Raw genomic sequence first — 27,622 nt, forward strand, 5'->3', positions numbered from 1 at the left:
GCTCGGCAGACGCTCTAGCCCTCGCTGACCGCGGACTCGTCTCCTCCTGCCCCGGCACTTCCGCTCGGAGGCTGGAGGTGGCGGGTCGGGAGCCAGGTGAGCGCCCGGGGCAGCGGGGGAGGGGCGGGGAGCACGGCGGGGCCCCGCGGTCCGGGGGCGGGGGCGCAGGCGCAGGCGCGAGGCTGCTCGGCCGCGGGGGGGTGAGGCCAGGCCGCTCCGGGGCGGGGGGCGCGGGGGGGCGAGGCTGCTCGGTCCGGGGGGGAGGGGTACTGGGTGGGGGGCGAGGCCAGGCCGCTCCGGGGCGGGGGGCGAGGCCAGGCCCCTCCGGGGCGGGGGGCGCGGGGGGGGGCGAGGCCAGGCCCCTCCGGGGCGGGGGGGCGAGGCTGCTCATTCCGGGGGGAGGGGTGCGGGGTGGGGGGCGAGGCCAGGCCGCTCGGGGGGGGCTGGGCTGTGTGTGATGAGGCTTCTCTGTCCAGGTGGCCGGCGGTGCTGGATGCTTTGGGCCCGGGCCCCTGAGGCCGTTGTTGGGGCCCTGCTCTGGGGAGAGCTGTTCCCGGGTGCTGCGCTCCCCAGGGCGAGACGCGCTCCCTGCCTGTGCATGCTGCTGGGCGCCAGGCGGTCACGCCGTGGCCACTGCCAGTGGGTCTGATGCGGGATCCTGTGCGCTAGGTCTCACCGCCATTGGAAGGAGGCTGTCTGGGTCTGGGGGGGCGCTGGCTGAGTGAATCCCCAAGAACAGAGACAAGGAATGGGAGTGAGGTTGTGGTTCTCATTCCCTGTACTGATGGTGACTGTAACTGCAGCGCCCACAGGTGTGCTGAGTTCTTCATGGGACAGATAGAAAGACAAGGACCCTACCCCAAAGAGCTAGCCATGTAATTTTAGCTGTGATGTGCCCAAGCACTGGGGGAACAGACCTCAGAGAGGGAATGAGGTTCTTGCAGCAATTAGATCAAGCAGCTGGCTTGGGTTTGGTTACATCTGGGGCTGTTTCTTGTGGGCAGTGAGGCAGAGGGATTTGAATGAGGACAGGGAATGGCTTGGCAAGGCAAAGCTGGGAGGGCGTTCATAAGAATGGCCCTAATGGATCAGACCAAAGCTCCATGTAGCCCAGTATCCTGTCTTCTGACAGTGGCCAATGCCAGGTGCCCCAGAGGAAATGAGCAGAACAGGTCATCATCAAGTGATCCATCATGCATAAGACATACATAAGATCATGCATAAGACATAGTGTGGAAAACAATATAGAGATGGCTGTGGGGCAAAGCAGACAAACAAATGAGGCACTGACGCATCCTTGGGGGTGGGGATATGATGTGATGAGGCTAGGTGGGATAAGCAGATGAGGCAGAGTGCTGGAGGGCCTCAGAAGTGAGCAGGAGGGGTTTGACACTGAAATGGGGAAGCAGTGAAAGGATTCAGTGATGTGGGCAGATCACGTGAGGAGTCTCATTTTAGCAGATACGCTCTGAGGGGGGTGACATTGATTTGAGGAGTTGAGAGGGGAGATGATTAGGACAAAAGTTATAGTGACTAGGATAGGAAGGGAGGGGTTGGATTACCCTCCCACTGGAGTACTAGTGCTCTGACAGTAGCTCCGGTTTGTTCCAAAGGAATTGAGGGACTCCCCTTTGGAGATGAGTGATTTTTGTATTCCTCTCCTGCTCCACAGCCTGTGAAATAAGAAATGTCGTCTGATTCAAGCAAGAAGAGGAAACCCAAGGTCATCCGCACCGATGGGGCCCCGCAGGAGAGCAAGCGGAGCAGGGCTGACCCTGATCAGGTGGGGTAGAGTGATTCTAAGCCTGTGACAATTCTGCATGCAGATCAGACACCTGTAGGGCTGGTTGGAATGCAGAAGAAGAGGCTGTCGCTCAGCTCAGTGCTTTGTTCTGAAAGCTCTTGACATCAGAAAAATATCACCCCCATATGTACACTGTGTTATAAGGGTGAGCTTTTCAAAAGCACTCAGGGTTGGTCTTACGCTGCTCTTACTGAAGTAAATGGGAATTTTAGCAACAATTGCCAGTAGCAATCGCCAGCGTCCTGAGAAAAGATGGTTTATGACTCTGGGAGCCAGAGTTTGCGCCTTGTGCTCTCTGAGCAATTTTCTTGCTGTGTCACAAGTTTGCACTGGCCCCCGAAAAGATCTTGGGGTGTTTTAAGAAGCCCTGAAAAGATTGAGGGGGGATTGGGTGAGGGTGGCAACTAAACTGGAGCCTAGTGCTAACGAACTGTCTTCCATCCTGTCTGATAATTGAAAGAACTTTACTCACTGCTCTTGTTCTTCTCTTGATTGTCAAATTACGTGGGGTGGGAACTGATACTGGCGTCTGGTGACAGTGTAAGAGACAGTCTGAGCTCACTAGACTTTGAGATCCCCAGTGGAGTTTGCCGCACCAGCAATTAGTTAGATCTTCTGAGGATGCGTAAAGCTGCTTTAAACTTGGAATGGAGGGAGTGTCGATTTGAGAGACCCCACGGGGCCCTTTTCAGAGGAGGGCGGGGGGATGAGTTGTAGTGTTGTGTGCTACTCTGTATTTCTGGCTCTTTGCAGGATGTGAAGTATTACAGTGAAGAGGCAGAGGTGGAACTCCGAGATCCCAACAAAGACTATGAACTCTACAAGCAAACCTGCCAGGAACTTCAGAGGCTCATGGCAGAAATCCAGGATCTGAAGAGCAAAGGCAGCAAAGACAGTGTAGGAAGAAGCCCCTAGAGTCCTTTCCCCTGAGCATTTTTAAATACCTTTCTGCTGCTCCAAGAAAGCCGTGGGTTTGAAGTCCACATGGCATCCTAGCAAGATGCACAAAGGGGGAAGGCGTTTATTACAGTCTCAGCAAAACCAAACAAAATATGAGGACTGAATAGCTCAGGAGACTGGTGTGGGGACAGGCGGCCTTTTACCAGCAAGAGAATCCAGCCCAAATTATTGATTACCCCTGCCTGATGCCTGTTTGGGGGCCTGTGTGAAGCAAGTTGGTGGGTCTCGTTCTAGTTCCGGCTAGGGAGGTGTTCACATAGCAAGCTGACTCTAGTGACTGTTGTTTAGAGAGCGAAGAGCATGGAGATAGAATGCACCTCTGGCCCGCACGGGATGGCCACATCAGCTCAGAGTTGAGACATACTGTTAGGGAAAGCTTGCACTGCAGCTGCCTGTTCTGTGGCTGAGAGGAGAACTTCAGCCAGGGCTGTCAGGCTAGCAGCTCTCACTACACCGAAGACCATGGAAACAGGGGTGTGAGTCATTGACTGAAGTCTGTGTGCCTCCAGGATAGGGTAGATCCACCTGGTAATAGTCAGGCTTGTTTCATGATTTAACCAAAGGGTAAACACGCTTGGTCTCTGAAAGGTTTAAATCCCAGTGAAGGATGTCATGAAACTGGCCCCCTGAGCGAAAAAGAGCCCTGTACTGAGCCCATGGGGAATCTTGTGATTCTGATCTCTTCCTGGACTAAGGAAAGAGTGTGGGGGAAAAACCTACATGTTTATTTCCACTGAACCTGGAAATGTGTGGCACCTTAGGAAGTCCTAGAGATATTAACCAGTATTTCACGTTTGAGAATTGTCTCATAGATTCCAAAGCCAGAAGGGACCATTGTGATCATCCCATCTGACTTCCTGTATAACACAGGCTGAAGACCTGCCTCAAAATAATTCCTAGAGCAGAGCTTCTTGAAAAACATCCAATCTTGATTTACCAATGGTCAGTGATCCACCTGACCCTTGGTAAATTGTTCCAATGGTTTGGTACCCTCACAACCAAAAATGTACGCTTTATTTCCAGTCTCTGCAGATCCCTGCTTGTTCTAGTTACTTCTCCCATGCACAGTAACAAAGTGTCTCTGCAGTGGCAATCTACGCAAGCAACAGTTACTAGTGAGTAAACTTCCTTACCCCAGCTCTCCTTCCTACTTGTCAGGCTGTTGCAATAGAAGAGCGTCGGATCCAGAGCTGCATGCACTTCATGACCCTGAAGAAACTCAACCGTTTGGCTCATATTCGACTAAAGAAGGGGAGAGATCAGACCCATGAGGTACAATGCCAGAGATTGAAAGGGATGCTACCTGGAATGGCAGAGGGATTAGGAATCTTCTGGAATGGCAGAGGGGAAGTGGGGGTTACTGTCTGGTACCTTAGTACACACTGGATTAGGTCCAAGTGGTCTCTGAGTTAGAGGCTTACAGGGAAACTCCACTGAAGTGGAGCAGATAATCTAATAACTAGAATGAATGAAGAAGCAGCAGCACCCTCTTAATGTCTGACGTGATTTAACAGTCAAGAAGCTGCTGTTGATCTGATGTACAGCAGGGCTGAGAAGAAAATAATGCCTTGCTCTTGTGTAGAACTTTGCATCCCTAGATCTCAAAGCACTTTACAAAGGAGGTGTGAGTATCATTTTCGCCATTGTACAGGGAGGAGAATTGACTGGCCCAAGGTTACCCAGCCGAGCTGGGTATAGGCCCCAGGGCTCTCAAGTACCAGTCCATGCTGCCCTGCATTTTCTCCCTCCTGTTCTATCTGGAGATCCTGCTTGGAAGTATCCATGTCGGTACAATCAGATCGTTCACGGTGAGGGAGATAAAGACACAGTGATGGGTGTTCCTGAAAAAACTTGACTTATGTTCTTATCAAGTAAATACGCACGTAGTGAGCTAAGAAGCTGTGTTGTTGCTAATCTCTGCAGCCTCTTCCCCAGAACGTGGCATGGCCTGTCCCTTGATTCAGCCATGCAGTCTTTATTTTTAAGGTGGAGAATCAAGTTGATTATTCAGATTCCAGATTTCTGCAGGGATCAAAATCCTCTCTCTAGGTATTTCTAATTCACCCATTACCATAGCACCAGTAATTGTCATCTTGATAGTATATCAATGTAGAAGTAACTGGTAAATCCCAAACACTGTGTTTAAGATAAACCTGTATTAATTACTCATAAACCTCCAAGTAAGCTGAGTTGATACTACTGAACTCCTTAGAACAGGGGTCCACAAACTGGGGGGTGCGGCTGGGGCCTGGGAGGAAGTGCCACTCAGCTCCACTGCTGGCCTTGGCTTCCAGTCCAGCCTCTGCCCCCTTACCCCTGTCTGTGGCCTCCCCACTCCTGGAGCCACAGCTTCTCTTCCGGCCCCACTCCCAGTGTGTGTGGGGAGATGCGGACAGGGGTAAAGTAGGGCATGAGGTAAAAAGTTTGGGGACTACTGCCTTAGAACCTTCCCAGACTGGCTAGCTCCTGGAACCCTACATACCTGCATGCTTGCTCTAACCCAGTCACTGGTTTTCAATTTTGCAAAACTTTTTTGAAGTGAGTAGTGCCCACAGGAATGAAAAGCCTTATCAGTGTCCTTATAGCAGGCACATAGAGTTACAAAGCCAGCTTCTCTTCTGATCTGACAGCTTTTGTTTGCAGTGGTTATAGATTCAGAAGGGACCACTGTGATCATCTGCCCTGACCTCCTATTTAACACAGGCCAGAGAATTAATTATTCTTTGAACTAGAGCAGATCTTTTAGAAGAACATCCAATTTGATTTGGTTCTCACCTTGCATGCCCTGATCTCCCCACTAGTAATGAACTCAAGGCCATTTTGTACAGGCTGGTGGTGGAGTGCCAACCAGTGTCCATGATACCTCCTGGGTTTCACCATGGCCATTCCATAAAATCTGCCATCTCCAAATGGCAGCCCTTGGTCCTTGCCATCTGTTGGGCATGTTGCTCTATTAATTCCGGTTTTATCTGCACTGTTATTTTTACGCTCACCTGATCACATTCTTCTTTCAGGCAAAGCAGAAAGTAGACGCCTATCACCTGCAACTCCAGAACCTATTGTACGAGGTGATGCATCTGCAGAAGGAGATCACCAAATGCCTGGAGTTTAAGTGAGTACAGCAAGAGAGAAGGAGGCTGTAACTTGAGTTGCATGTGTCAGATACAAAGGGTCTTAGGGAGGGTGTAATGCCTAGAGTCACAAGGAGAGCCTAGCTCCCATCACTGAAAGATCATAAGAATCCTGCCATACCAGGGCTGGGAATCTGGCATGTGGTCTGGATATCCTGGTGGTTCCTGGGGCAAGTGGAAGGAGACTGGTGCATAGGGAAGAGTCAGGACAGTCAGGATAAATACTGTGAAGGTTTTTGATAGGAATTGTGCTGGTCTAACAATGTTTTCTTTGGATCAGTTTCTAAAATGCTTAGCTGAACTGCTTCAGTGTAGTTATTCCAGAGGCTGCACCTTCCACAGTCAAGTCTCTGAGCTCTTACGAAGTGCGACTGTCCGTCGGCTGACTTCTGAATAAATCCCAGGACAGACAGACAGGCAGGGAACACATACTGGCAACACCCAGGAAAGGAATGGCCCTGTTCAGATATGAACTGTGCGCTTAGCGGGGCCTGTTGCAATTTTGCTTTCTGGAACTGTAGTAATTCATGTTTCAAGGTGGGTCTCATAATCGGGAAACAAATAGTGAATGCTGAGGTTGTGAGATTGCCGGTAATGGTGCAGCTCTGCACTGGGATTCTCAGCCTCCCCCAGACTCATCCCTTCTCCATCCCTGCAGGTCAAAACATGAGGAGATTGATCTAGTGAGCGTGGATGAATTTTACAAAGAGGCTCCTCCAGAAATCAGCAAACCTGACATTACCCTCAATGAGCCGCACCAACAGACCCTGGCCCGCCTCGACTGGGAGCTGGAGCAGCGCAAAAGGTAAGCCAACAGGCCACCATTCAGATCAGTCCTGTCTCTACCTGGCACCAAGCGTTTGTTGGTGTATATTTCACAGCCCAGGGACATGCACTTTAAAAATAACCTTTTGTATTTCACTTGTCAATCACTAAATGAAACAAACAATGCAGTAACAGCAAAGAAAGGCTACACAGTCAGTTTAAACTAGTTACTAAAGGACAAATGGCAGATCCCTTTTTAACACACAGATGGGCCTGTCTCTCAGAACTGTTTTTACTGTTTATTCTGAACAGTGTCTTGGTCCTGTTTTTCAGTTCAGGGAGTCTTCTCTTATGTGGCTAATTAAAGGGAGCCAGAGCTATGCCCTGGTCTCTTCCCAGAGGAACAACACCCATTGTTTGACAGAAGTGGACTGTGAAGGGTGTAATTCTGCATTTAAAATGGCCCCCTCAAGGATTAAACTCACAACCCTGGGTTTAGCAGGCCAATGCTCAAACCACTGAGCTATCCCTCCCCCCACATATTATACGCACCACAGGGTGGAGCTGAGAGCATGCAATTCTTTGTCCATTGCTCCATTCCAAAGAGTCGTCATTAACAGGGGCTCAACCATCACCAATCCGAAATCATCGGTAACCACAGGAGGAGCGTCCTGCCAAAGGATTGCTTTAATGTCCCACTAAAAATGTCTGCACCTTGGAAACCGACTTTAAAAAGCAAAGAAGAGCTAGGATGAGGTTTCCCCACAGTAGTGAGTGGAAGGTGTGTGGTTAAATCACTAGTCATCTGTGCAAATCCTAGCCCTAGTGCCTACAGTGTTCATGGTCTCTTTCCCCTCACTTGGCAGCTCTAATTTGTGGGGTGTTGTCTCTTGAACTAGCTTAAAAGTAGGTTTTATTTATGAGAACTCTTCTGACTGGAAGCTTTGTGGTTTTTCCACTTCTGCCTTCTCCAGCCAGTCACACAGCCTCCCATAACATCATTTGATAGTTATGAGTATGCCTCTTAGCTAAAGCTGTGCTTCTAAGTGAGGGCCTGTGTAAAACTGGCATCGTGGGGTTCTGTGTTTGTCTCAGCAGGTCCATTCCAGACAGCCTTAGCCTTCCTGTCTAAACTGTTTTTCTGATGGAAAATTGGGTTTTCCACAATCAGAATTTTTCACAAATGGCTCTGCTTTCCCTGTCTGTTTCACCCACTCCATTTGTTCCGGGTGAAAAACTGAATGCTCAAAAGCTGAAATATTTTTTATTTTGAAATGCCACCACAGCGTGTAATGGGAGTTGTGGTTTGGCTGCCCCATGCTTCCATTCTTCTCTATGGGCCAGGTTCCCCTGCTGGACTTCATCTGCCATGATGCAAAACTGCTGTGATACATGCCACCCCTCTTCAAGAGGGGAGACCATGGTACATTCTAGGAGATGTAGACCAATTAAGTAGCCTGTATAGAGCAAAATGGAAGCATTAGGCACCCACAGTACAACTCCCATCAGACACTGCGGTGGCATTCCCAAATCAAAATATTTTGATTTTCAGGCTTTCTGTTTTCTGATGAAAAAAATCACAGGGAGAAAGAACCATTTTCTGATCAGCAATTGTCCTCAGTTCACAATTAAAAATAGTGAGGGAGGTTTCCCCTCTTGGGCTCTCAGAGTTAAGCTGGTCTCCCTCTCATTTATCAGAGCCAGTAGTAAAGATTCTTTAGGTCAAATAAGTCCCTCAGTGTTATGTGAAACCTCATCGTCTTTCAGGGGTTTGCACAGCTATTACTGATAGGCACTTAATAAAAATTAAAAAACCAAAATGCTTCTGATGACAGCACAAGATGGAAAAGACTCTCCTGTAGCTGTTTTAGCTCAACAGGGCTAACAGACCCAATAAAGCAGCATGAAGAATGTACTTTGTCGCTGAAGTCAGCAGTTGAGATGCGAATATGGGAGCAGATCAGGGGAGTAAGGAGGGGCCATTCGTATGTCCTCATTTCTTAGAGTAGAAGAGTGCTTGGAATATGTTGCTGTGTTTACTAAATGGCACATTTACTCTTCAGATTTCTCAAGTAGTTTCTCCTCAGTTTTATTTTCATAGATTCCAAAGCCAGAAGGGACCAGCTAGTCTGGAATGGAGTTTACTACCTGCTTTGGGATGCTTCCACAGGCAACCCAACTCTGAGAAGATCCGTGCAGAGATCCCACCTCAACAGTTATCTCTTAACAGTTTCGCGCTCTCTTGAACGCTCTTCAGAATTCTTTTCGATTTTCCCAGTTTTCCGGCTCTGCTAGGTTTCTTGCGGTTTGTCTTCCCTTTCCCTTGGATTTTAATGGACTCTTCATCTATCACATCACTTCAGAGGTGACAGTAAGGTCAGATATTGATCAAAATAGGCTCTGAAGCTGACTTCAAAGCACAGAGTGACCTAACTCAGTTCGGGGGCTCCTGCCAGTGGAATCCGGAGCCCTGGATCCTGAGGTTTAGAAATGCACCAATAGGGAGCAGAGATTCTGATCTGACATCTGTCTCCTTTGTGAATGCGGTGCTGTAAATGAGCTTCTCTTGTGCAGGCTGGCGGAGAAGTATAAGGAGTGTCTGGCCAACAAGGAGAAGATCCTGAAGGAGATAGAAGTGAAGAAGGAATATCTGAGCAGCCTCCAGCCCCGGCTCAACAGCATCATGCAGGTACTTCCTGAGCTTAAGAAAGCCCTCCTCTTTGCCTGGGAGACTGGCTGCTTGCAGTGAGAGTCTGTATGTTTCCTGCTAGATGGATCAGAGCCCTTTGTGCTGGCCCTTGCCTGTCTGCCCTCTAACCCACAGTTGTTGGGAGGTAGATGGTGTGGGGACAGGCTGGCGAAATCCACAGTAAGGGAGGTTCAGAGCACTGGGAGCATGGGGACTGAGGCTGTTCGGAGGTGTTGGAACTGCTCCTTTACCTGTGCTTCCAGATCCTCACAGGGCGAGGATTTCCTGTGCAATCTCATTGTGCAGCGGCCCCTGCTGAGGTGCTGGCAGAAGACTCGTTAGATGGGACCTTCCATGGAGAGCAATTGTAGCTTCCTCCCCTTGCGTCAGACTTGGCTGGGAAGAGCGGGTGAAAGAAGTAGGTTCTCTCCCGTCTGCAGAGCCGTTAGTCCTCCCCCTAAGGAGAGCTGAGCTTCCCGGTGGCTGCTGCTGAACATCCCAAGGGGCATCTCTGCCCAGAGGGTTGTGTATGCTCCTGGCGCAGGTTCCAGGTCTCCTGCACAGCCGCATCGAGCACAAACCACTCGGTGACTGGGCTGGTGTGCAAACAATTCCAGTACCAATCGTGTGTGTGTGATTTGTGTCCCGCCAGGCCTCCCTTCCTGTCCAGGAGTATCTCTTCATGCCTTTTGACCAGGCACACAAGCAGTACGAGACAGCTAGACACTTGCCACCACCTCTCTATGTTCTCTTTGTCCAAGCCAATGCCTATGGCCAGGCCTGTGGTGAGTATCAATGTCGGGGGAGGGGAGTAAGGTCACCTGTGTCACTGAAAGCTGTGATGTGAGTGGAGCGGGGAGTCTGTCCCCCCATGGGCCAAATTTCACAGCTGCCTGCAGAAAATCCTGCTGTTGTGAGACGTGCGGATGACTCTGCTGCATCCGATCCACTCTGCCTCCGCCACTTCTGCTTAGCTCCTCCACCGCTGCTCTTGGAGCCTGCTTGGGGGCAGCCACAGCCTGGGAGCCGGCCTGATGAAGCAGCATCATATGAGAACCTCGTTCGTTTGGCTGCTGCGGCTGAGCCCCTTGCCCCTCCCTCCCTCGCACGCCTCTCCTGGAAGAGTTGCTCTGAGAGCTCTTTTCAAACCTGTGCCCCACTCAAGGGATTGTGGGCACTGCAGCAGTGATGGCTTTAAAGCCAGCAGCCTAGCTCAAATATGCTATGTCCACAGCCCCCACGGTATGGCGCTGGCACTCGGCACTCCTGGCTGTTGGGCTGTCGTGATCCGGGACCATTCAGAACCGGCTGTCAAAGGCCATGTCTGCGCTGTTCGGACAACAGCGGCGTAGCTGTGTTGGTGGCGCTATGCAGGCATACCCCCATGGTGGGAGGGGTTTTTCCATCCGTGTCAGCACTCCAGTGCCCCAAGCAATGGAAGCGTTCTTCTGTCAATCTCGCTGTGTCTACACCATGGGTTAGGTCAGCATAGCTGCGGCACTCGGAGGGGTGGGATTTTCACACCCCTGAACGATGTAGCAGCCTGGACCAGGCCTTACTGCTTGCTGGGTACGGTGCTGAGGGGGGTGTCAGCTCCTGCATGGCTTCCTGTAGTGGGACAAAGCCCATAACTTGTCAGGGAGACGTGGTCCAGGGCAGAGCCTTGAAATTGACATGGCTCCTATCCTTTATGTGGCTCGTGTGCAGTGAGGAGGTGATCCAACCCCTCAAGTCCTCTGTCAAAGCATATGGGTTGGCAGCTCCCAGGAGAGCCCAGACTAATGCCCTCTGTGCTTCCTGTGGCTCAGTGCACTCCTGCAACTTCATCTGCCAGTCAAGGGGCCCCCTTCCTTGCCTGGCAAATTCACTGTCGCTGAGACCTGTTTAACTGTCACCTGCTTCTCAACACACACAGCAAGGGGATAGCACTTCTCTTCTTCACTCTTCCTCTCCCTTCTTCCCCTCTCTCCCTCCCTTCCTTCCTGTCCTTTTCCGGCCCACCCCATTAGCTAACATGAAACCCTTCTCCCAGCCCCTCAGGCAGGGTGTGTACCTTTCTTTCCTTGCGTCTGAAATCTGCCAGAAGCCCCCTTTGTAGCAGAAGGTGGTTGTTTTTAAAATAGCCAAATCCCCACCCCTGGGTTTAGAGCTTCCTAGAGCCCAGACAGGGCACAATGTAGAACCCCAGTGTGTGGCCCTCTCTAATTCTCTGTTCAGTGTTTGGATACTGTGGTGATGGGCACCCTGGAAAACCCTAAACCAGTCCCACAGTGAGCTCCTGAGGCTGAGACTCCTTAGGGGTTGCCAGCCTAGATTGGACCAGAGGCCAGTCTACTCCAGCATCCTGTCTCCAAGAGTGGCCAGCACCAGATGCTTCGGGGAAGGTGTAAGAAACCTGCAGTAGCAAATGTGGGATAATGGGCCCCCATATTAGGTCTCAACCTGATCTCTAATAGTTATGTCCTGGAGCACCCAAAACTATTATTAATATAACTGGATATTCTTGTTATCCATATGCATGACCAATCCTTTTTTAGACTCTTGCCAAATTCTTGGCCTCAGCAACTTCCAGTGGCACTGAGTTCCATAGTCTTAATTAAATGTGTGGAAAAGGATGTCCTCTGATCATTTTTGAATTATTCTTTTTACTCACTCATTCCAATTGCTGACATGCAGAGATGTGTATGCCAAATGCTGCTGGCCAGCTTTCATCTTTGGTTCTTCTTCTTCTTGTGATGTCTCATTTCAGGCTCCTCAGCCCACATGCAGTTACCTGCTACAGCGATGAGCCTGGTAAAAATACCTTGATGGGTGCTGCATTGCACAAAAGCCATTTAAGACAGGATCACAACCCATCTGGCATTTTGCCCCTGACGTAGGGGATACCTTGCATTTGGGGAACGGGGCATATTGATGGAGGGTAATGTGAAACAATAGTCGGAGTGGGAAATTTGTGATCCCCCTCGCACCACAATGTCACTAGAGTGTCCGTGTGTCATTACTGCTGTTCCACCTGTGGAGAGGTGCACAAAGCATTGGATGGGAATGTGATCTCACCACAGCTCTGGAGCATGCTTACAAACAAAATGTCTTGCATCTTGGCTGCCCACTAGGCACTGAATCTGCCTGTTGCTAGTGGGAAAGAGGCTACAAAAGTAACTTGACAAACTCTTTGGCATCCTTGCTTCCAAGCTTGATGCCTCTCTAGGTGGCTGGCAGCAGCAACCTTCCCTTTAACTGCATGGCCCTCAAGAAGTGCTGAATGGCGCTTTGCCCTCCACAGATAAGAAGCTGGCTGTGGCAATCGAAGGGAGTGTGGAAGAAGCCAAGGCCCTCTACAAGCCACCAGAGGACTCCCAAGGTAAGTTATAACTTGGCATCCCCGCCTGCCTTGGCCCAGCCTAGGGGCTGAAAGCTGATACGGGGGGTGGAGGGGGAAGGATCTGAGGAGCAGTGTTGTTCCTTGGGCAGGGCTGCAATAGCTCTATAGCTCATCTCTGTGCAGTGGCTGCTTAAATAGCCTTGGCTCCTCCCTCACACCCGACTCACCCTCCTGGGGAGACGGGCGGCCGAGTGTTAGGAAGAGTCCCTCCAGCACTGCCCGGTGGCACGTGGGGGATCTCGGTCATGTAGAGGCTGTAAAGGGGCCAAAAGGCATGTAACACATCGAGGGCCTCAGCTGTGCTAAGTGCCCCTTTGTGGGCACCAGTGTCTTCTAGGAATAACACTGCAGTGCAGGGGTTGACATGGGGCATGACTGTTTGGACAGTCTCTCAAATGGATCCCTGCGCTTGGCTCTTGCTTATCCCTCTGTTTGAATGTGCAGATGACGAGAGTGATTCTGATGCTGAAGAGGAGCAGACCACGGTAAGGGACTAGCACTGCCCCAATATTGAAATTCTGGGATCTCCTCGCATGGGTGGACCCACTTCTGTTTCTCCCAGTGAAGCATTGGGTAGTGCTTAGAGTGGGGGGCAGGGCTGGGGCTTCTCTTCCCTGCTCTGCCACTGATCTGATGTGTGAGCTTGAGCCTCAACGTTCCCATCTGTAAAATAGGACCAATGATGCCTCCTGTCACAGATCCACAGGGTCTAGTCCATGCCCAGCCTATAACCAGTCCCTTGGGAGTGACCCCTTTAGTGCACTGGGCCCCAAGGACCCTCACAGTTCCACAGGGGCAGGCCTGTGGCCTCCACGACTCCAAAACTGGGCATTTCCTGTTTCTCCTTGACTCCCTGCAGCAAATCCAGCCAAGCCAGACTCCTGCAGGAGGCTTATATTGTGCTCCTAAAGTATCTGCAGTACCACCAGGCAGCCTTTCCAAACCAAGGTAACGATTTCTTAGTCTCCTGGCCTCCAGAATCGGAAAGTCCTTTGGTTAGCAGGAAGGGTTTATTTAAATCAGCAATGTAAATCATGATTTAAATCAACCAATGGAAAACATAACTTATATCATTGATTTTAATCACCTTTTCCATTTGTACTTCAGTGATTTTTATAAAGAAAAGTGCAACTTTATTGGTTGATCTAACCATGAAAACATGTTGATTTACAAGTAAATAGAGCCTGTACACTAGATTTGATACATTTTTTTGTTACCTTGGAGGATAAACTGTAATTATATCAATTTATTTAAATAATTATATAGGTTAATAGTTTCAAATTCTTATTAATTGTACACGTTCGGTAAGTTAGAAAAGGGTGAATGACATATTGCTTATTTACTAGGTAATTCACTTTTTGCTCCTGATTTGTGTCATTCTGCGTTAGGGTGGTAACTGGAATTGAATTAAACACACAGAACAGCATAATAAGATTTATTTTTATTATACAAAACAACTTTTAAATGTTTTGGATACATAAACTTCTCTTACCAAAACGTGTTTCCCATTTACAACTAAATAGGGATTAATTGTAGTCAGTGAATTAAATTGATTATTTCAGGTCAGCCTGGGAAAATTTTCAAATATGCCGATGGGAAAGTGACTGGAGCTTAAGTTCTTACTCACCTAAGTCTCATAAAAAGGATACCATTTCCTAAGTTACCTGGGCTGTCCTTCAGACTTTCAAAACTAGTAGATTTCATACCCTCCCTCCCTCCTCGTTTTCATTCATTTTAAACTGGTTTACAAGAAAAACTTACTATGACTGGAATAACAACATCAAAAAGAATCTGATTTTAAATAAAATCTAATTTAATTTTTTTTTTCTTTTTTCAAAAAAAAGCCTCACTGATTTTTCTGAACCCTGGTGTGGAGAGGCAAAGGTTGGGGTAGAATTCAACCTGGCCAACACTGCCATCTGTCCCTTTCTCCTGAGTCCCTAGTGTCTGTCTGCCTCCAAAGGCGAGCTCTTAGCTCATAGCTCCTTTCCCCTTTGTTCTCCAGCTCCAGGCCTTTGCTCTGCTTCTCCCTGCAGGGGGGGATCTGCTTCCTCTTGGCTGTGGGTTTCTAGATGTGAATGTCCTGGCTATTGGGGTTCCCTTTGCCTTTCCAGATCCCCCATTGATGTGGGTCAGTTTCAGCCAGTCCTGACACACCCATTTATACCATCCCAGGCAGTTACATGGCCCAACACCTCCTGTCCCTCCTCTGCCCCATGAACAGCTTTTTAACCCTTTATACTCCGTGCATAGCAATGCAAAGCTTGGGGGAAACAGAGGCATACAGAGGATTAATAAAAATATTACCAAAATTCTCCCTTTGTCACACCTCCCAAGAAGGGGATGTGAGGGTTAATGTTTGCAGAGCCCTTTAGGGGATCCATTTTCAAAGGCAGTGAGAGATGAGCACTGAATTGCCCTAAGTGCCTTTCGAAATCTCCTCCTCAGAGGTTTGCATGACTGGGGTATGTGTATGCCAAGCATTGCTCACAGCTGGCTCTGGCAGGGTTCAGGTTCTTAGTGCTTTGGGAGAAGGTCCACTCCGAGTATGGGCCGTCAGACGTGCAGATGCTATTGGAGAGAGCACTCAGCAACTCCTGAGATCTGACCCCGATTACCCTTTGTGGACTTGGCAAGTCACAGCTCTGTGCCTCAGTTTCCCTCTCTGTAAATTCTCTACCTGGCACCCAGGATGCTGCATGGAGTAGTTATAATTAAGTTGCTGTGTAAGTGCTAAGCATTGTTTTTCCTGCAAAAGACAGAGAAGCTTGCCCCATTTGCTGTGAACACATAGCCGTGGGGTGGGAAGAATGTGACATGTTTTCAGGTGCTGTGATTCTGCTCTCCCCTGCTGCAGAAGCGTCGCCGCCCCACGCTGGGCGTGCAGCTGGACGACAAGCGCAAGGAGATGCTGAAGAGACACCCACTGTCTGTTACCATTGACCTCAAGTGCAAAGGTACAAGGGCGTTAGACTCCAAGAGTCAGGTTCTGATCTCAGTGTAAATCCATTGACTTCAGCGAGCCATGGGATGTACACCGGTGCCTGTGAGATCAGAATGTGGCCCCAGGAGTCGAGTTTCAAAGATCCACCTTTCTGAGTAGCTGGGGGTGAGTCACACAAGAGTTCCCCCTACGTGAATGAACAATGATCTTCACGGCAGGTCGGCCCAGAGTGAGCCAAACCATTCCATGTAGGCAGGGGGGGACAAAGACAGGAGAGACCAGTGCCCTGGCCTCTCAAACAAAGGGGCAAATGAACTTGAACTGTGGTACTGGTGGAGTTGCCAGAGTGCCTTGGCGCAGCTGTGCTGGGGAGAGAAACTTGTCTGGCTTTCTACTGTATGGTATTCTCATGCCCTCTGGATGGGCCGGGGTGTTTGTTCCTCAGTAGTCTCTAGGCTGTTCTTTGTTTGCCTCTCTGCTCTCAGGCACAGAGGGAGCAGAGTTTTATCTGTTGGTTCTGAGGACATAGAGCCGTTGGTGCAGAAATCAGGGCCCTCTGGCCGTGCCCTTTGGCCTCTGCACCAGCAGCTCTGCACTCCCGGGCTTGCAGGGAAGTGCTTGGCTCTGCCTCCTCCAGCAGAGACTCCTCTGCATGGAGCTTGGCACCTGCGACACCAGAATTCAGGAGCTTCTGCTTCTGCAGCACTGTTAGTCTTGACAGCCTGTGAGACCACCTCTGAGGGGAACCTCGCCCTGCAGTTGGTACGGCCTACCACAGGACAGTGGCTGTGCTGGTGCACGCATTTCAGAGGGCACCTCTGTGCCATTTCCAGATGTGGCAGTGCTTGTCCTGTTGGCATGAGGGGCCAGGGAGAGAGGGGTTCCTTGGCCATGTGTTGCACTCTTCTCACATGTGTGGGATTCCCAGGGTAGCAGTATGTAGGTTCTACAGCTCTCCAGTCTCAGGCGTCCACAAGCGAAGCAGGATGAGGCGGGTCAGTACCTGGATGGGAAGGCTCCAAGGAAAAGCGGTGCTGGCAGCTCAGCAAGGGGCACACTTTGCTTGGCGTCAGCATTGCCCCAGGGCTCTGGCCTGCGGCTAGGGGATCAAACTACCTTTCAGAGGAGACCTAGAACCACAGGCCTCCCACCTATGCTTATTCAAGATCCTCAGCACATCTCGTTAGAGAAGGGGTGTTCACTCCAGTGGCCTGGCCAGATCCCAGGCTGGGATATTGTATGCTGCCCCTGCACTTTCAGTTCACCTGGATCACTGACTCCCTTATCTCAAGTTTCCTTCCCCAGATTTCTAGCTTAGAATTGTACATAGTTTCCTCCCCCGATTTGGTGTCCATGTCCACATCTGGCCAGTCAGAGTCAGCAGCCACATGAACCAGTGAAAGCAGCATGGGGTTTCTGCTCCTCTTGACTGTTTTCTTCCTTTCTTGTCTGCCCTGCTCCTTCATCCCCACAAATGGCTTTTCTTTCCCATGCCATCGCCAATGTCACCACGCAGACGACAGCGTGCTCCACCTGATCTTCTACTACCTGATAAATCTCAATGTCATGACGGTGAAAACCAAGGTGACCACTGCTACGGAGATGACCACGCCCATCAGTGCTGGGTAAGCCAAGCCCACAGAGGTGTCAAGGCCAAGTCTGTTCCCAGTCCTTGCACTGGGGATGGAATTTGTCTGACCTTGATCTCACCGCAGAGGAGCTGCTGTCCTCCGCATTCTCTGTTCAAAGTGACCCTAGGGGGACGTGCCAAGCCCCCCGCTTGACAGAGGCTTGACTGGGGTTGAGCGCAGCAGAGTGCTTAGCAGGACTCCTTCGCCCTGGCCTCTAAGAAGCAGCCGCGGGGCTGCGAAGTGAAAGCTGTTGTCAGGATGTGCCTCGCTCCTCCCTTCCCTGGCTGAAAAGCTACAAGCTACTTTCCGTTGAAATGCTGCCTGCATTTCTCCTGCTCCGCTTGAGCAACCCAGCGGAGCTGGGACCTGGCGGCTTTATCTCAGCCTGCCCTGCGTGAGGCAGAGCGTGAAGCGCCCACCAGCAAGGGGAGCTGGAGACTTGAAAACCCTCCCGAACGAGGCAGTGGGCCGCATTGCTCATGCAGCGTCCTTCCCTTCAGCAAGGGGGACCCGTCCTGCAGCCCTTTGTCGGCCAGCCGCCAGGGTGATGCAGCTGCTCACGCAGCTACAGTTCGGGAGGCGAGGGACTGAGTTGTCGGTACAGAGACAGAGTCTTTCTCTAATCTGATTTATCCTTTGCAGTGAGACTGAGGGATCAGGGTAAAAGGAGACGGTCACGTGGCTTTGATCATTGGGAAAACAAATCTGCTTCCCTTGGAGTACCGCGTGTCTGCTGCCACGGCCAGCGGGCCCAGATTAATAGGTTAGCGCACAGGCAGAGGAGGAGCTGGGGCATCTCATCTGCTTGTCGCATTTAATTACCATCTTGCAGATGAATGGTTTCCTTCCCTTCCCCAGGCCTGTGTCTGGCACTCTCCCTCCACCTCCTTGTTCTCCAGGTCACCTTGTCTCAAGAGCCGTGGATAATGCCTTCTGCTGGAGAACCCATCCAAGTTTGATTAGTGTGAGAACTGGGCTGAAACTGCAGCTGCAAAAACCTGCCCTGGACGTTAATTCAGTAGAAAATGCCCAGTTCTGAAGGAGCTCCAGGGATGAGATGGGAAGTGGGAGCTGCTTGTCTGTGCATCTCATAGCATGAGCTTCCACATGGCAGTGGACAGATTCCCCCGGCTTGGAGTGCTTTCTCCATGGCAGTGCCCCCTTGCTGGTCCGGGCAGGGAGGAGGGATGTTCCTGTGCAGCAAATGCTTCATCTGCTGGAGTCGTACTTGGCAGCAGGCTGCCTACAGACTCTCCCCGCTGGGTCCTTTGTCGCCTGCAGCTGCCCTTCACCAACTTGCCTCCCCTCCTCAGGGCCCCATGTGCTCTGCAGCGAGCCGGCCCCGTGTTCTGTCGTGGTTTGGGGTGTGGTGCTGATTCTGTGGCAAGTGCAGAACACCTTTCAGACAAAGGTTTCTGTTGCATGGTGTGATCAGCCAGCTGCCCCTCTTGTCTGCGGGGAGATTAGCAGCCATTTCTTTTACACCAGCTCTGCAGTTTGTTTTCAGCAGCCCACAGATTGGCCGTCTTTAGGTTTCAGCGTCAACCCATTTAGATGGCTTGGCGAAGCTCACCCCCCAGTTGCTCCTCCAGGTTCCCACAAACTCGGCACATCAGTGCATCAGGTTACACGTGGGTTGTGTTTTCAGTTATCGCTACAGCTGGACAGGGGAAACAGCTTCCAGGAAAAGGAGATTCTGATTCCAGTTCTACAGCCAGGGGTGAAATCCGTGGCTGTGGGGCCCTGAAATGCGCCTCGTCCGTTGCCAGTGCACTCTGCTCTTAATGATCCCAAAGAGCACTGTCATTCTGGAAACTCTGTGGCTGACTTTAGCCTTCCTTCTCCCCCAGAGATCTGCTGTCTCCAGGCTCCCTGCTGAACTGCCTGTATCCTGGGGATCATGGGAGGAGAACTCCAAATCCAGCCAACCAGTTCCAGTTCGATAAAGTCGGGTGAGTCGGCTGCACGCCTGCCCCTGCCCTTAGTCGTGTCCAGCACCATCCATGGAGGCCAGTCAGGCAGGGCAGCCTAGAGCAGGAGACTAGGATGCTTGCATTGTTCCCATCGCGATGTGGGACCTAAAGGGCTTCTTCTGCCAGTGTGTGCTGTGGGGAAGCTTTCTAGCCCAGGACAGCTGGGGCAGCCAGGCCAGATGGCAATATCCTACACTCGGCTGGACTGCTGCTTCTGGAACAGCTGGGTGAGATGGTGGCTCGTCTATAACGGAAGCCTTGTTTAGCTGGGAAAAGAACTCTGATACCTGGAGTTCGGGACACACATGCCTGCCCGTTTGGTGTGTGCATGGCTGCATCAGGAGCTGGAGTCATACTCTTGGTAAGTATCGGGGAGGTGGGTCTGTCTGCTGCTTCCGGCACTTCAGGTCTGGCTCTCACACACTGGGGAGACCGCCCCCTCTGTCTTAGGTGGCACTGTGATATTTTCCTTTTGTCTCCTAAGCATCCTGACCCTGAGTGATTATGTGACAGATCTGGGGCACCCCTACATGTGGGTGCAGAAGCTGGGTGGCCTGCATTTCCCCAAAGATCAGCCTCAGGTATGTCTGAGGCACAGCCTCCGGAAAGCAAAACCCTAGTGACGGAAGGTGTTTCCTAAGGCCCTGCCAGGCTGTCATCCCCTCTGCTCTACCCGATGGCTATTCTCACACTTGGGATCTCAAGCCAATGGTTGCCATTCTTTAGGCTCCAAAGCCAGGTGCAGCCAGCCTTGGTGGCTCCTGCAGTATCAAAAGGCAGTCACTCCTGAGCTCAGGAATCTAACTGCAGCTTTAGGGGCTGAATTGGGGCAAGGACAGGCTGGTCTTACCACAGTCTGGCTTGGCAATGGCCCAGCCTTTCTTAGTTTGCTGGGAGCCAAATCTAGCTCCTCTTCCCAAGTGGGCGTTAGTCTCCTTCAGGCTAATTAGATGGAGGAAGATGAGCATGTTCCAGAGGGAAATGTATTTTCCCAGTGTGCTGTGCACTGTGGAATACTATGCTTAACAGATTCCAGTACAACCAGCTGTCGGCCCCTGCTAGTGGGTAAGGAAAGAAATCCAGGCTCTAGGTCACAGTCCTTCCTGTCCGCAGCACACAGTGACCGCAGATAACTCGCTGAGTGCCAGCCACATGGAGATGACTATGAAGTTGCTCAGGACGAGGCTGCAGTCCCGCCTGGCTCTCCACAAGCAGTTTGCTTCACTTGGTAAGGACACTGCACCCTCCCAGTGGTCTCCCTCCTCCCCTGAGCGTAGGACATTGGCCATCAGGGCAGGGTTGTCCATTTGAATCCTGTTTAGAAGAGGTGACAATAATGTTTCCTTGAAGGGATTCCAGGGCCCTCGTCCTTCCAACAGACATGGTACGCGGCTCCTGCTTTCAGAGCAGAAAAGCGAGACTCTGGTCCCTGTAGTGATTGTCTCTGACCCCCCTTGTTGGAGTTCTGCTTACAGTGGCTCTGTACAAATGGCCCCGTGGGGGTGTCTGGCCAGATCGAACTCCCCGTATACTCAGTGGAAGGTTGGTCGAACTGGCCAGTGCTGCAAGTTCCACCTGGCTTCAGAAAGTCCAGCTGTTCTTTCTGCCTTTGGTGCTGTCACCAGCTGTGAAGGCTCTGCAGATAGCGTGTAGCTGGCGGTTTTACTGATAAAGTGTGAGGCAGGCTTTGCTTCAGCTCGCTCGCTCCCAGCAGCTGGACTGGGTTGCGTTCACTCTGCCCTCAAACAGCACACTGGGAATCAGTTTGGCATGTGGAGAGCGATGAGTTGCTCACCTCACAGCCTGCACTTTGCCAAAGTTTCTCCCATCCATGTGCAGACCTGCCCCACCCTGCCCAGCCTGTGGGCTCTGGAGGGATCACGGCACAGGTTGGTGAGCTGCCGGATGCTCTCGCATGCCCCTCTATTCAGTGTCTGTAGACATCAGCTGCAACTAAAGAGGCCCATGGACTCCAGATTTGACTGTACCTGAGCTTCTTCCCCCCTCCCCCGTTCTGTCTTGGTTGTTCCAGACAGTGGTAGTGGGGCTTGATCCTGCCTGTGGGTTTTCAGTTCAGCTCAACTGGGTTTGTCGTTGCTTTCAGAGCATGGCATCCTGCCGGTCTCCAGCGAGTGCCAGCATCTCTTCCCTTCCAAGGTCGTGTCACGCTTGGTGAAATGGGCTGCACTCCCCTACGAGGATTACCTGGTAGGTGCAGATAGCCTTAGGTGCAACGCCAGAGCAAGGGACCAGCTTCAGCTTCCCACTCCCCTGGCAGAAGCAGATCAATAACCCTGCACTTTCCCGTCTTCGGTGCCCACGCTGCAGATCTGAGCACACAGCTTTGTTTATCCCCATTCCCCGGCGTCTCCCCCTGCAGGAGCTGTCCTACACCAAAGACGTTGTGGAGGCTGGCTTGGCTGAAGACACTCACCTCTATTATATGGCTCTGGTAGAGAGAGGGACAGGTGGGTGTGTTTCCCCTCCTTTGGTCTCAGGCTCCAGGGAGTGCCGCGTGTGGCTTTCTTTGTTCCCTCTGACATTACACTCAGAAGCAGCCAGTGGTGTCCTCATGCCATCTGTTCTGCAGCCCTCAAGCCCTGAGGAGAGGCTGGCACGTGGTGATTGTCCTTGAAAGGCTGAGACGTCACTAGCAGGTGTCGGCAGCAGAAGCTGTTGGGACAGTTAGATCAGTGGGTCTCAACCTTTGTGGACAACTGGGCCCTTTCACTAGACAGTGGCCCCGTGGCAATCTGCCACTGTTCCTCCCCCAATAAGTGACTGGCGTGGGCTCTTCTAGACTTTGACTTGGGCCAGTGCACAGCTCCAGTCTGCCATCTGGGGGGCCAGGCAAAGCTGTCTTCCCTCCTCCCTCACTCAGCCCGCACCCTGGGTTCTCCCTGGAATCCTGGGAGGCATAACCATGCCTGGAAGCTATGCTGGCTTTCTTTCCATCGTTGCCTCCCTGACAGGCACCAGTGTCACTCTCCAGAATGCTCTGGCTCTATCACTGTGAGTGGCTGGTTGGGGGAGACAGAGTCCTCCCAGGCCATCAACCTAGATTCTGAAAAGCAGATCCAGTGCGCTGGAAACAAGCCAAACTGGATGAGAGGGTTAGGGAGCTGGTGCGGGGAGGAGGTTCAGGGGTAGTGTGTAATCCTAGATCTCTTCCCTTGCATGTCTCAGCCAAACTCCAGGCAGCTGTCGTGCTGAATCCGGGCTACTCCTCCGTGCCACCCATCTTTAACCTGTGTCTGAACTGGAAAGGGGAGAAAACCAATAGCAACGATGACAACATTCGGGTAAACTGGAGGGGAGAAGAGTCTTCTCTCACTGGGTCAGATCTCATGTGGTTTGGAAGCGCCAGAGCCACTGTTGTGTGATGCCAGTTGCTGGCCTGTTGGAAAGAGTAGATCAGGAAGCACGGCAGAGGCCAGGGGGTGAATGGGCGGTGGAGTCTGAACTCCCCTCTTGCCTTCTGGAGGTAGCCTGGCTGAAGCATCTTGGTAGCAACTGTGCCAGGCCTGCTGGAGGGGAATGGGGGAAGACGGAGAGATCTGGGGTTTCTGGGGGTGTCGAGCCAGCCCCTTCACCAGAAAGCGAGGTTCCTGCAGCAGATCGGGGGTCCCTGGAGGAGACACTGTCCATAGCGTAGGAAGGGAAAGTAATTAGTGATCAGCTAGCCAGAGTTCCCTGTGAGACTGATCCCATCCCCCGGCTCTTGCAGGCAATGGAGAGCGAGGTCAACGTGTGCTACAAGGAGCTGTGTGGGCCAAGGCCTGGCTACCAGCTGCTGACCAATCAGCTGCAGCGCTTGTGCGTTGTGCTGGACGTCTACCTGGAAACAGAATCCCATGACACCAGCGTGGAAGGGCCCAAGGAGTTCCCCCAGGAGAAGATGTGCCTGCGTCTTGTCAGGTGAGGGCCCAGCCCACTGCCAGGAGGCCCTGGGGAACGGGCAGAGGGCTGCCCTGGAGCCAAGGCAGACACACAGGGACCGTACATAGCTCTCTGGCCAGCAAGACTCCATGTGGGGGACACGCCAGGGAGGTAAACGATTAACATGAAGTGAATCAGAGGCCATCTAATGAGGCAGTTTCTAGAGCTTCACTGTCTGCACTGTTCCCTGAAGTGTGCAGCTCTGCAAACCGCTTCCTCCCTTCCTCCCACCATACACCTGATACCAGCTGAGCATCACTCGGCGCATCTCGTTCGCTGCCTGCAGAAAGATCTCTCCCCCACCTCCCATGAGATGCAGTTCCTCCTGCCCCCGGCTTCTTCCTGTTGCTCTTGGCATGTAGAACAGTTCCACCCAGGAGCCAGCCTGGGCTGCTCCGAGATCAGCCAATGCCATTTACTCCCTGTTTTCCAGGCCTTGGTCTTTGTGGCTGATACCTCTCCTCCCTGCCACCTCCTCGACTGATCTGCCCCACACAGGCCCTTGATTGAATCCTGCACCTGAGCAGTGGAGATCCTGGGCGGAGCCATTCAGGATGGTGCCCTGTGAGCTGAGGCTCTTGTTTCTCTAGTAGCTGCCCCTTGCTCTCTGCCATGGCGTAGCGTAGATGGCAGCTGCTCCTTGCCAAGCAGTCTGTCCTGGGCTCATCCACACTGCTGGTCATAGAATCATAGAATATCAGGGTTGGAAGGGACCTCAGGAGGTCATCTAGTCCAACCCCCTGCTCAAAGCAGGACCAATCCCCAATTAAATCATCCCAGCCAGGGCTTTGTCAAGCCTGACCTTAAAAACCTCTAAGGAAGGAGATTCCACCACCTCCCTAGGTAACGCATTCCAGTGCTTCACCACCCTCCTAGTGAAAAAGTTTTTCCTAATATCCAACCTAAACCTCCCCCACTGCAACTTGAGACCATTACTCCTTGTCCTGTCATCTTCTACCACTGAGAACAGTCTAGATCCATCCTCTTTGGAACCCCCTTTCAGGTAGTTGAAAGCAGCTATCAAATCCCCCCTCATTCTTCTCTTCTGCAGACTAAACAATCCCAGTTCCCTCAGCCTCTCCTCATAAGTCATGTGTTCCATACCCCTAATCATTTTTGTTGCCCTTCGCTGGACTCTCTCCAATTTATCCACATCCTTCTTGTAGTGTGGGGCCCAAAACTGGACACAGTACTCCAGATGAGGCCTCACCAATGTCGAATAGAGGGGAACGATCACGTCCCTCGATCTGCTCGCTATGCCCCTACTTATACATCCCAAAATGCCATTGGCCTTCTTGGCAACAAGGGCACACTGCTGACTCATATCCAGCTTCTCGTCCACTGTAACCCCTAGGTCCTTTTCCGCAGAACTGCTGCCTAGCCATTCGGTCCCTAGTCTGTAGCTGTGCATTGGGTTCTTCCGTCCTAAGTGCAGGACCCTGCACTTATCCTTATTGAACCTCAACAGGTTTCTTTTGGCCCAATCCTCCAATTTGTCTAGGTCCCTCTGTATCCTATCTCTGCCCTCCAACGTATCTACCACTCCTCCCAGTTTAGTATCATCCGCAAATTTGCTAAGAGTGCAATCCACACCATCCTGCAGATCATTTATGAAGATATTGAACAAAACCGGCCCCAGGACCGACCCTTGGGGCACTCCACTTGACACCGGCTGCCAACTAGACATGGAGCCATTGATCACCACCCATCGAGCCCGACAATCTAGCCAACTTTCTACCCACCTTATAGTCCATTCATCCAGCCCATACTTCTTTAACTTGCTGAAAAGAATACTGTGGGAGACCGTGTCAAAAGCTTTGCTAAAGTCAAGAAACAATACATCCACTGCTTTCCCTTCATCCACAGAACCAGTAATCTCATCATAGAAGGCGATTAGATTAGTCAGGCATGACCTTCCCTTGGTGAATCCATGCTGACTGTTCCTGATCACTTTTCTCTCGTGTAAGTGCTTCAGGATTGATTCCTTGAGGACCTGCTCCATGATTTTTCCGGGGACTGAGGTGAGGCTGACTGGCCTGTAGTTCCCAGGATCCTCCTTCTTCCCTTTTTTAAAGATGGGCACTACATTAGCCTTTTTCCAGTCATCTGGGACTTCCCCCATTCGCCACGAGTTTTCAAAGATAATGGCCAATGGCTCTGCAATCACATCCGCCAATTCCTTTAGCACTCTCGGGTGCAACTCGTCCGGCCCCATGGACTTGTGCACGTCCAGCTTTTCTAAATAGTCCCTAACCACCTCTTTCTCCACAGAGGGCTGGCCACCTACTCCCCATGTTGCGATGCCCAGCGCAGCAGTCTGGGAGCTGTCCTTGTTAGTGAAGACAGAGGCAAAAAAAGCATTGAGCACATTAGCTTTTTCCACATCCTCTGTCACTAGGTTGCCTCCCTCATTCAGTAAGGGGCCCACACTTTCCTTGGCTTTCTTCTTGTTGCTAACATACCTGAAGAAACCCTTCTTGTTACTCTTGACATCTCTTGCTAGCTGCAGCTCCAGGTGCGATTTGGCCCTCCTGATTTCATTCCTACATGCCCGAGCAATATTTTTATACTCTTCCCTGGTCATATGTCCAACCTTCCACTTCTTGTAAGCTTCTTTTTTATGTTTAAGATCCGCTAGGATTTCACCGTTAAGCCAAGCTGGTCGCCTGCCATATTTACTATTCTTTCGACTCATCGGGATGGTTTGTCCCTGTAACCTCAACAGGGATTCCTTGAAATACAGCCAGCTCTCCTGGACTCCTTTCCCCTTCATGTTAGTCCCCCAGGGGATCCTACCCATCCCCTCCCTGAGAGAGTCGAAGTCTGCTTTCCTGAAGTCCAGGGTCCGTATCCTGCTGCTTACCTTTCTTCCCTGCGTCAGGATCCTGAACTCGACCATCTTATGCTCACTGCCTCCCAGATTCCCATCCACTTTTGCTTCCTCCACTAATTCTTCCCTGTTTGTGAGCAGCAGGTCAAGAAAAGCTCCCCCCCCTAGTTGGCTCGTCTAGCACTTGCACCAGGAAATTGTCCCCTACGCTTTCCAAAAAAGCCTCATGGTCTGGCCCTTAACCATGAGTGACGGACCTTAAAACGGTGCATTCCCATGGTCTGTCCTGCCACTAGGTAGAAGCTTCTTCCCCACCCCCAAGAAATGGTTTCTCAGGAGCATCCCCCTGGTCAGGGGTCTCCTGCTGAACCCATCACACGCACCTCATTCCAACAAGCAGGTTCTCCTGCTCTGGCAGGTGCCTCTTGCCTTTTTATCCCTTTCTCCGAGCACTGGACTAACGCTCACCAGTCGCCCCAGTCCACACTCAGCCAAAGAACAGTCACTGGGCAGGCTTCCCCCAGATAGTACTGCTGTTCCAGTCTGAGCATCCTCCCAATCCCTCTCCCCCTGCTCCGTGATCCTGCCCTGCAGCTCCCTGGCCAGCTTGAGCAGCTACTGCCTTTGAGCCTAATTGTCCTGGCAGTTTTACACTGGGGCAAATGGCTCTTGGAATGAGACTGTGAAGCTCCCTGCAGTAGTGACTCCGAATGAGGCTCAGCCCATAGGCTCCTGGTTCGTTTCCTCTGCACCCACACTTGAGAGATTCCCTCATCCCCTGTCGATTCTCCCCCTCTTGAAATGCCACTGATTCCCCCCAGCCTGTCTCGCCTGCCGCTCTGTTTGTTTCACTCTGTTCTTCCCAGCTCCCCTCCCCACTGTGCTGAATAAGACTGAGACATAGGATAAAAATCCCCCTCTAGTGCAGTGGTTCTCAACCATGAGTCCAGGGCCCCCTGGGGGGCCGCAAGCAGGTTTCAGAGGGTCCTCCAAGCATGGCCAGCATTAGACTTGGGCCCAGGGCAGAAAGCCGAAGTCCCACTGTGTGGGGCTGAAGCCCTGAGCCCTGCCACCTGGGGCTGAAGCCAAAGCCTGAGTAACTTAGCTTCACGGGGAAAATGTGTGGCATGGGGCCACAGGCAATTGACCTGCTTGCTAACCCCTAACGCCAGCCCTGGCTTTTATATGCAGATAACCAGTGGTTGTGGTACAGGTGGGCTGTGGCGTTTTTATAGCATGTTGGGGGGCCTCAGAAAACGTTGGAACCCCTGGTCTAGTGCATACTGCAGCCTAACCTCCCCGTTCTCTCATCCCCTTTTTCAGGGGGCCCAACCGCATGAAGCCGTTCAAGTACAACCATCCTCAGGGGTTCTTCAGTCATCGCTGACCCCATCACCCGGATTGTCCTGCCTCCAGCCACTGAACTCCCCCAGCACTTGAATCTCTGTGTGACCGTTGTTCTCAGCTGGTTGGGGGTCAACCACATCCCCCAGGAACCTCCCCTGCCCCTCCATGCAGCGCTCTCATTCCAGCGTTGCTTCCCAGGGGTGTTGTAAAGTATTAAATTGTAGATG

The 27,622-nt window shown here is 51.6% G+C and overlaps 1 protein-coding gene across 1 annotated transcript; it reads left to right on the forward strand.

Moving 5' to 3' along the window:
- On the forward strand, nucleotides 1-27,622 carry THOC5 (THO complex subunit 5). Its single transcript, XM_074972380.1, has 20 exons — nucleotides 1-96; nucleotides 1,673-1,783; nucleotides 2,558-2,701; nucleotides 3,923-4,036; nucleotides 5,779-5,876; nucleotides 6,554-6,700; nucleotides 9,235-9,349; nucleotides 10,002-10,134; nucleotides 12,633-12,710; nucleotides 13,176-13,216; nucleotides 15,589-15,688; nucleotides 17,192-17,300; nucleotides 19,157-19,258; nucleotides 19,764-19,860; nucleotides 20,393-20,507; nucleotides 21,384-21,487; nucleotides 21,660-21,747; nucleotides 22,466-22,581; nucleotides 23,007-23,197; nucleotides 27,372-27,622. The coding sequence occupies exons 2-20, from the start codon at nucleotides 1,688-1,690 to the stop codon at nucleotides 27,433-27,435; spliced, it is 2,052 nt and encodes a 683-aa protein (XP_074828481.1). The 5' UTR covers nucleotides 1-96; nucleotides 1,673-1,687; the 3' UTR covers nucleotides 27,436-27,622.

This window comes from Natator depressus, chromosome 15 (genome assembly GCF_965152275.1).
Source record: "Natator depressus isolate rNatDep1 chromosome 15, rNatDep2.hap1, whole genome shotgun sequence".
In the NCBI taxonomy this organism is placed as follows: Eukaryota; Metazoa; Chordata; order Testudines; family Cheloniidae; genus Natator; species Natator depressus.

Excerpts from the sequence above, each read along its gene's own strand:
- THOC5 (XM_074972380.1), top strand. The coding sequence starts at position 1,688 with ATGTCGTCTGATTCAAGCAAGAAGAGGAAACCCAAGGTCATCCGCACC. Across the intron at positions 1,784-2,557 it reads GCAGGGCTGACCCTGATCAG|GATGTGAAGTATTACAGTGA; the intron begins GTGGGGTAGAGT and ends GGCTCTTTGCAG. Across the intron at positions 19,861-20,392 it reads TCCCCAAAGATCAGCCTCAG|CACACAGTGACCGCAGATAA; the intron begins GTATGTCTGAGG and ends TCCTGTCCGCAG.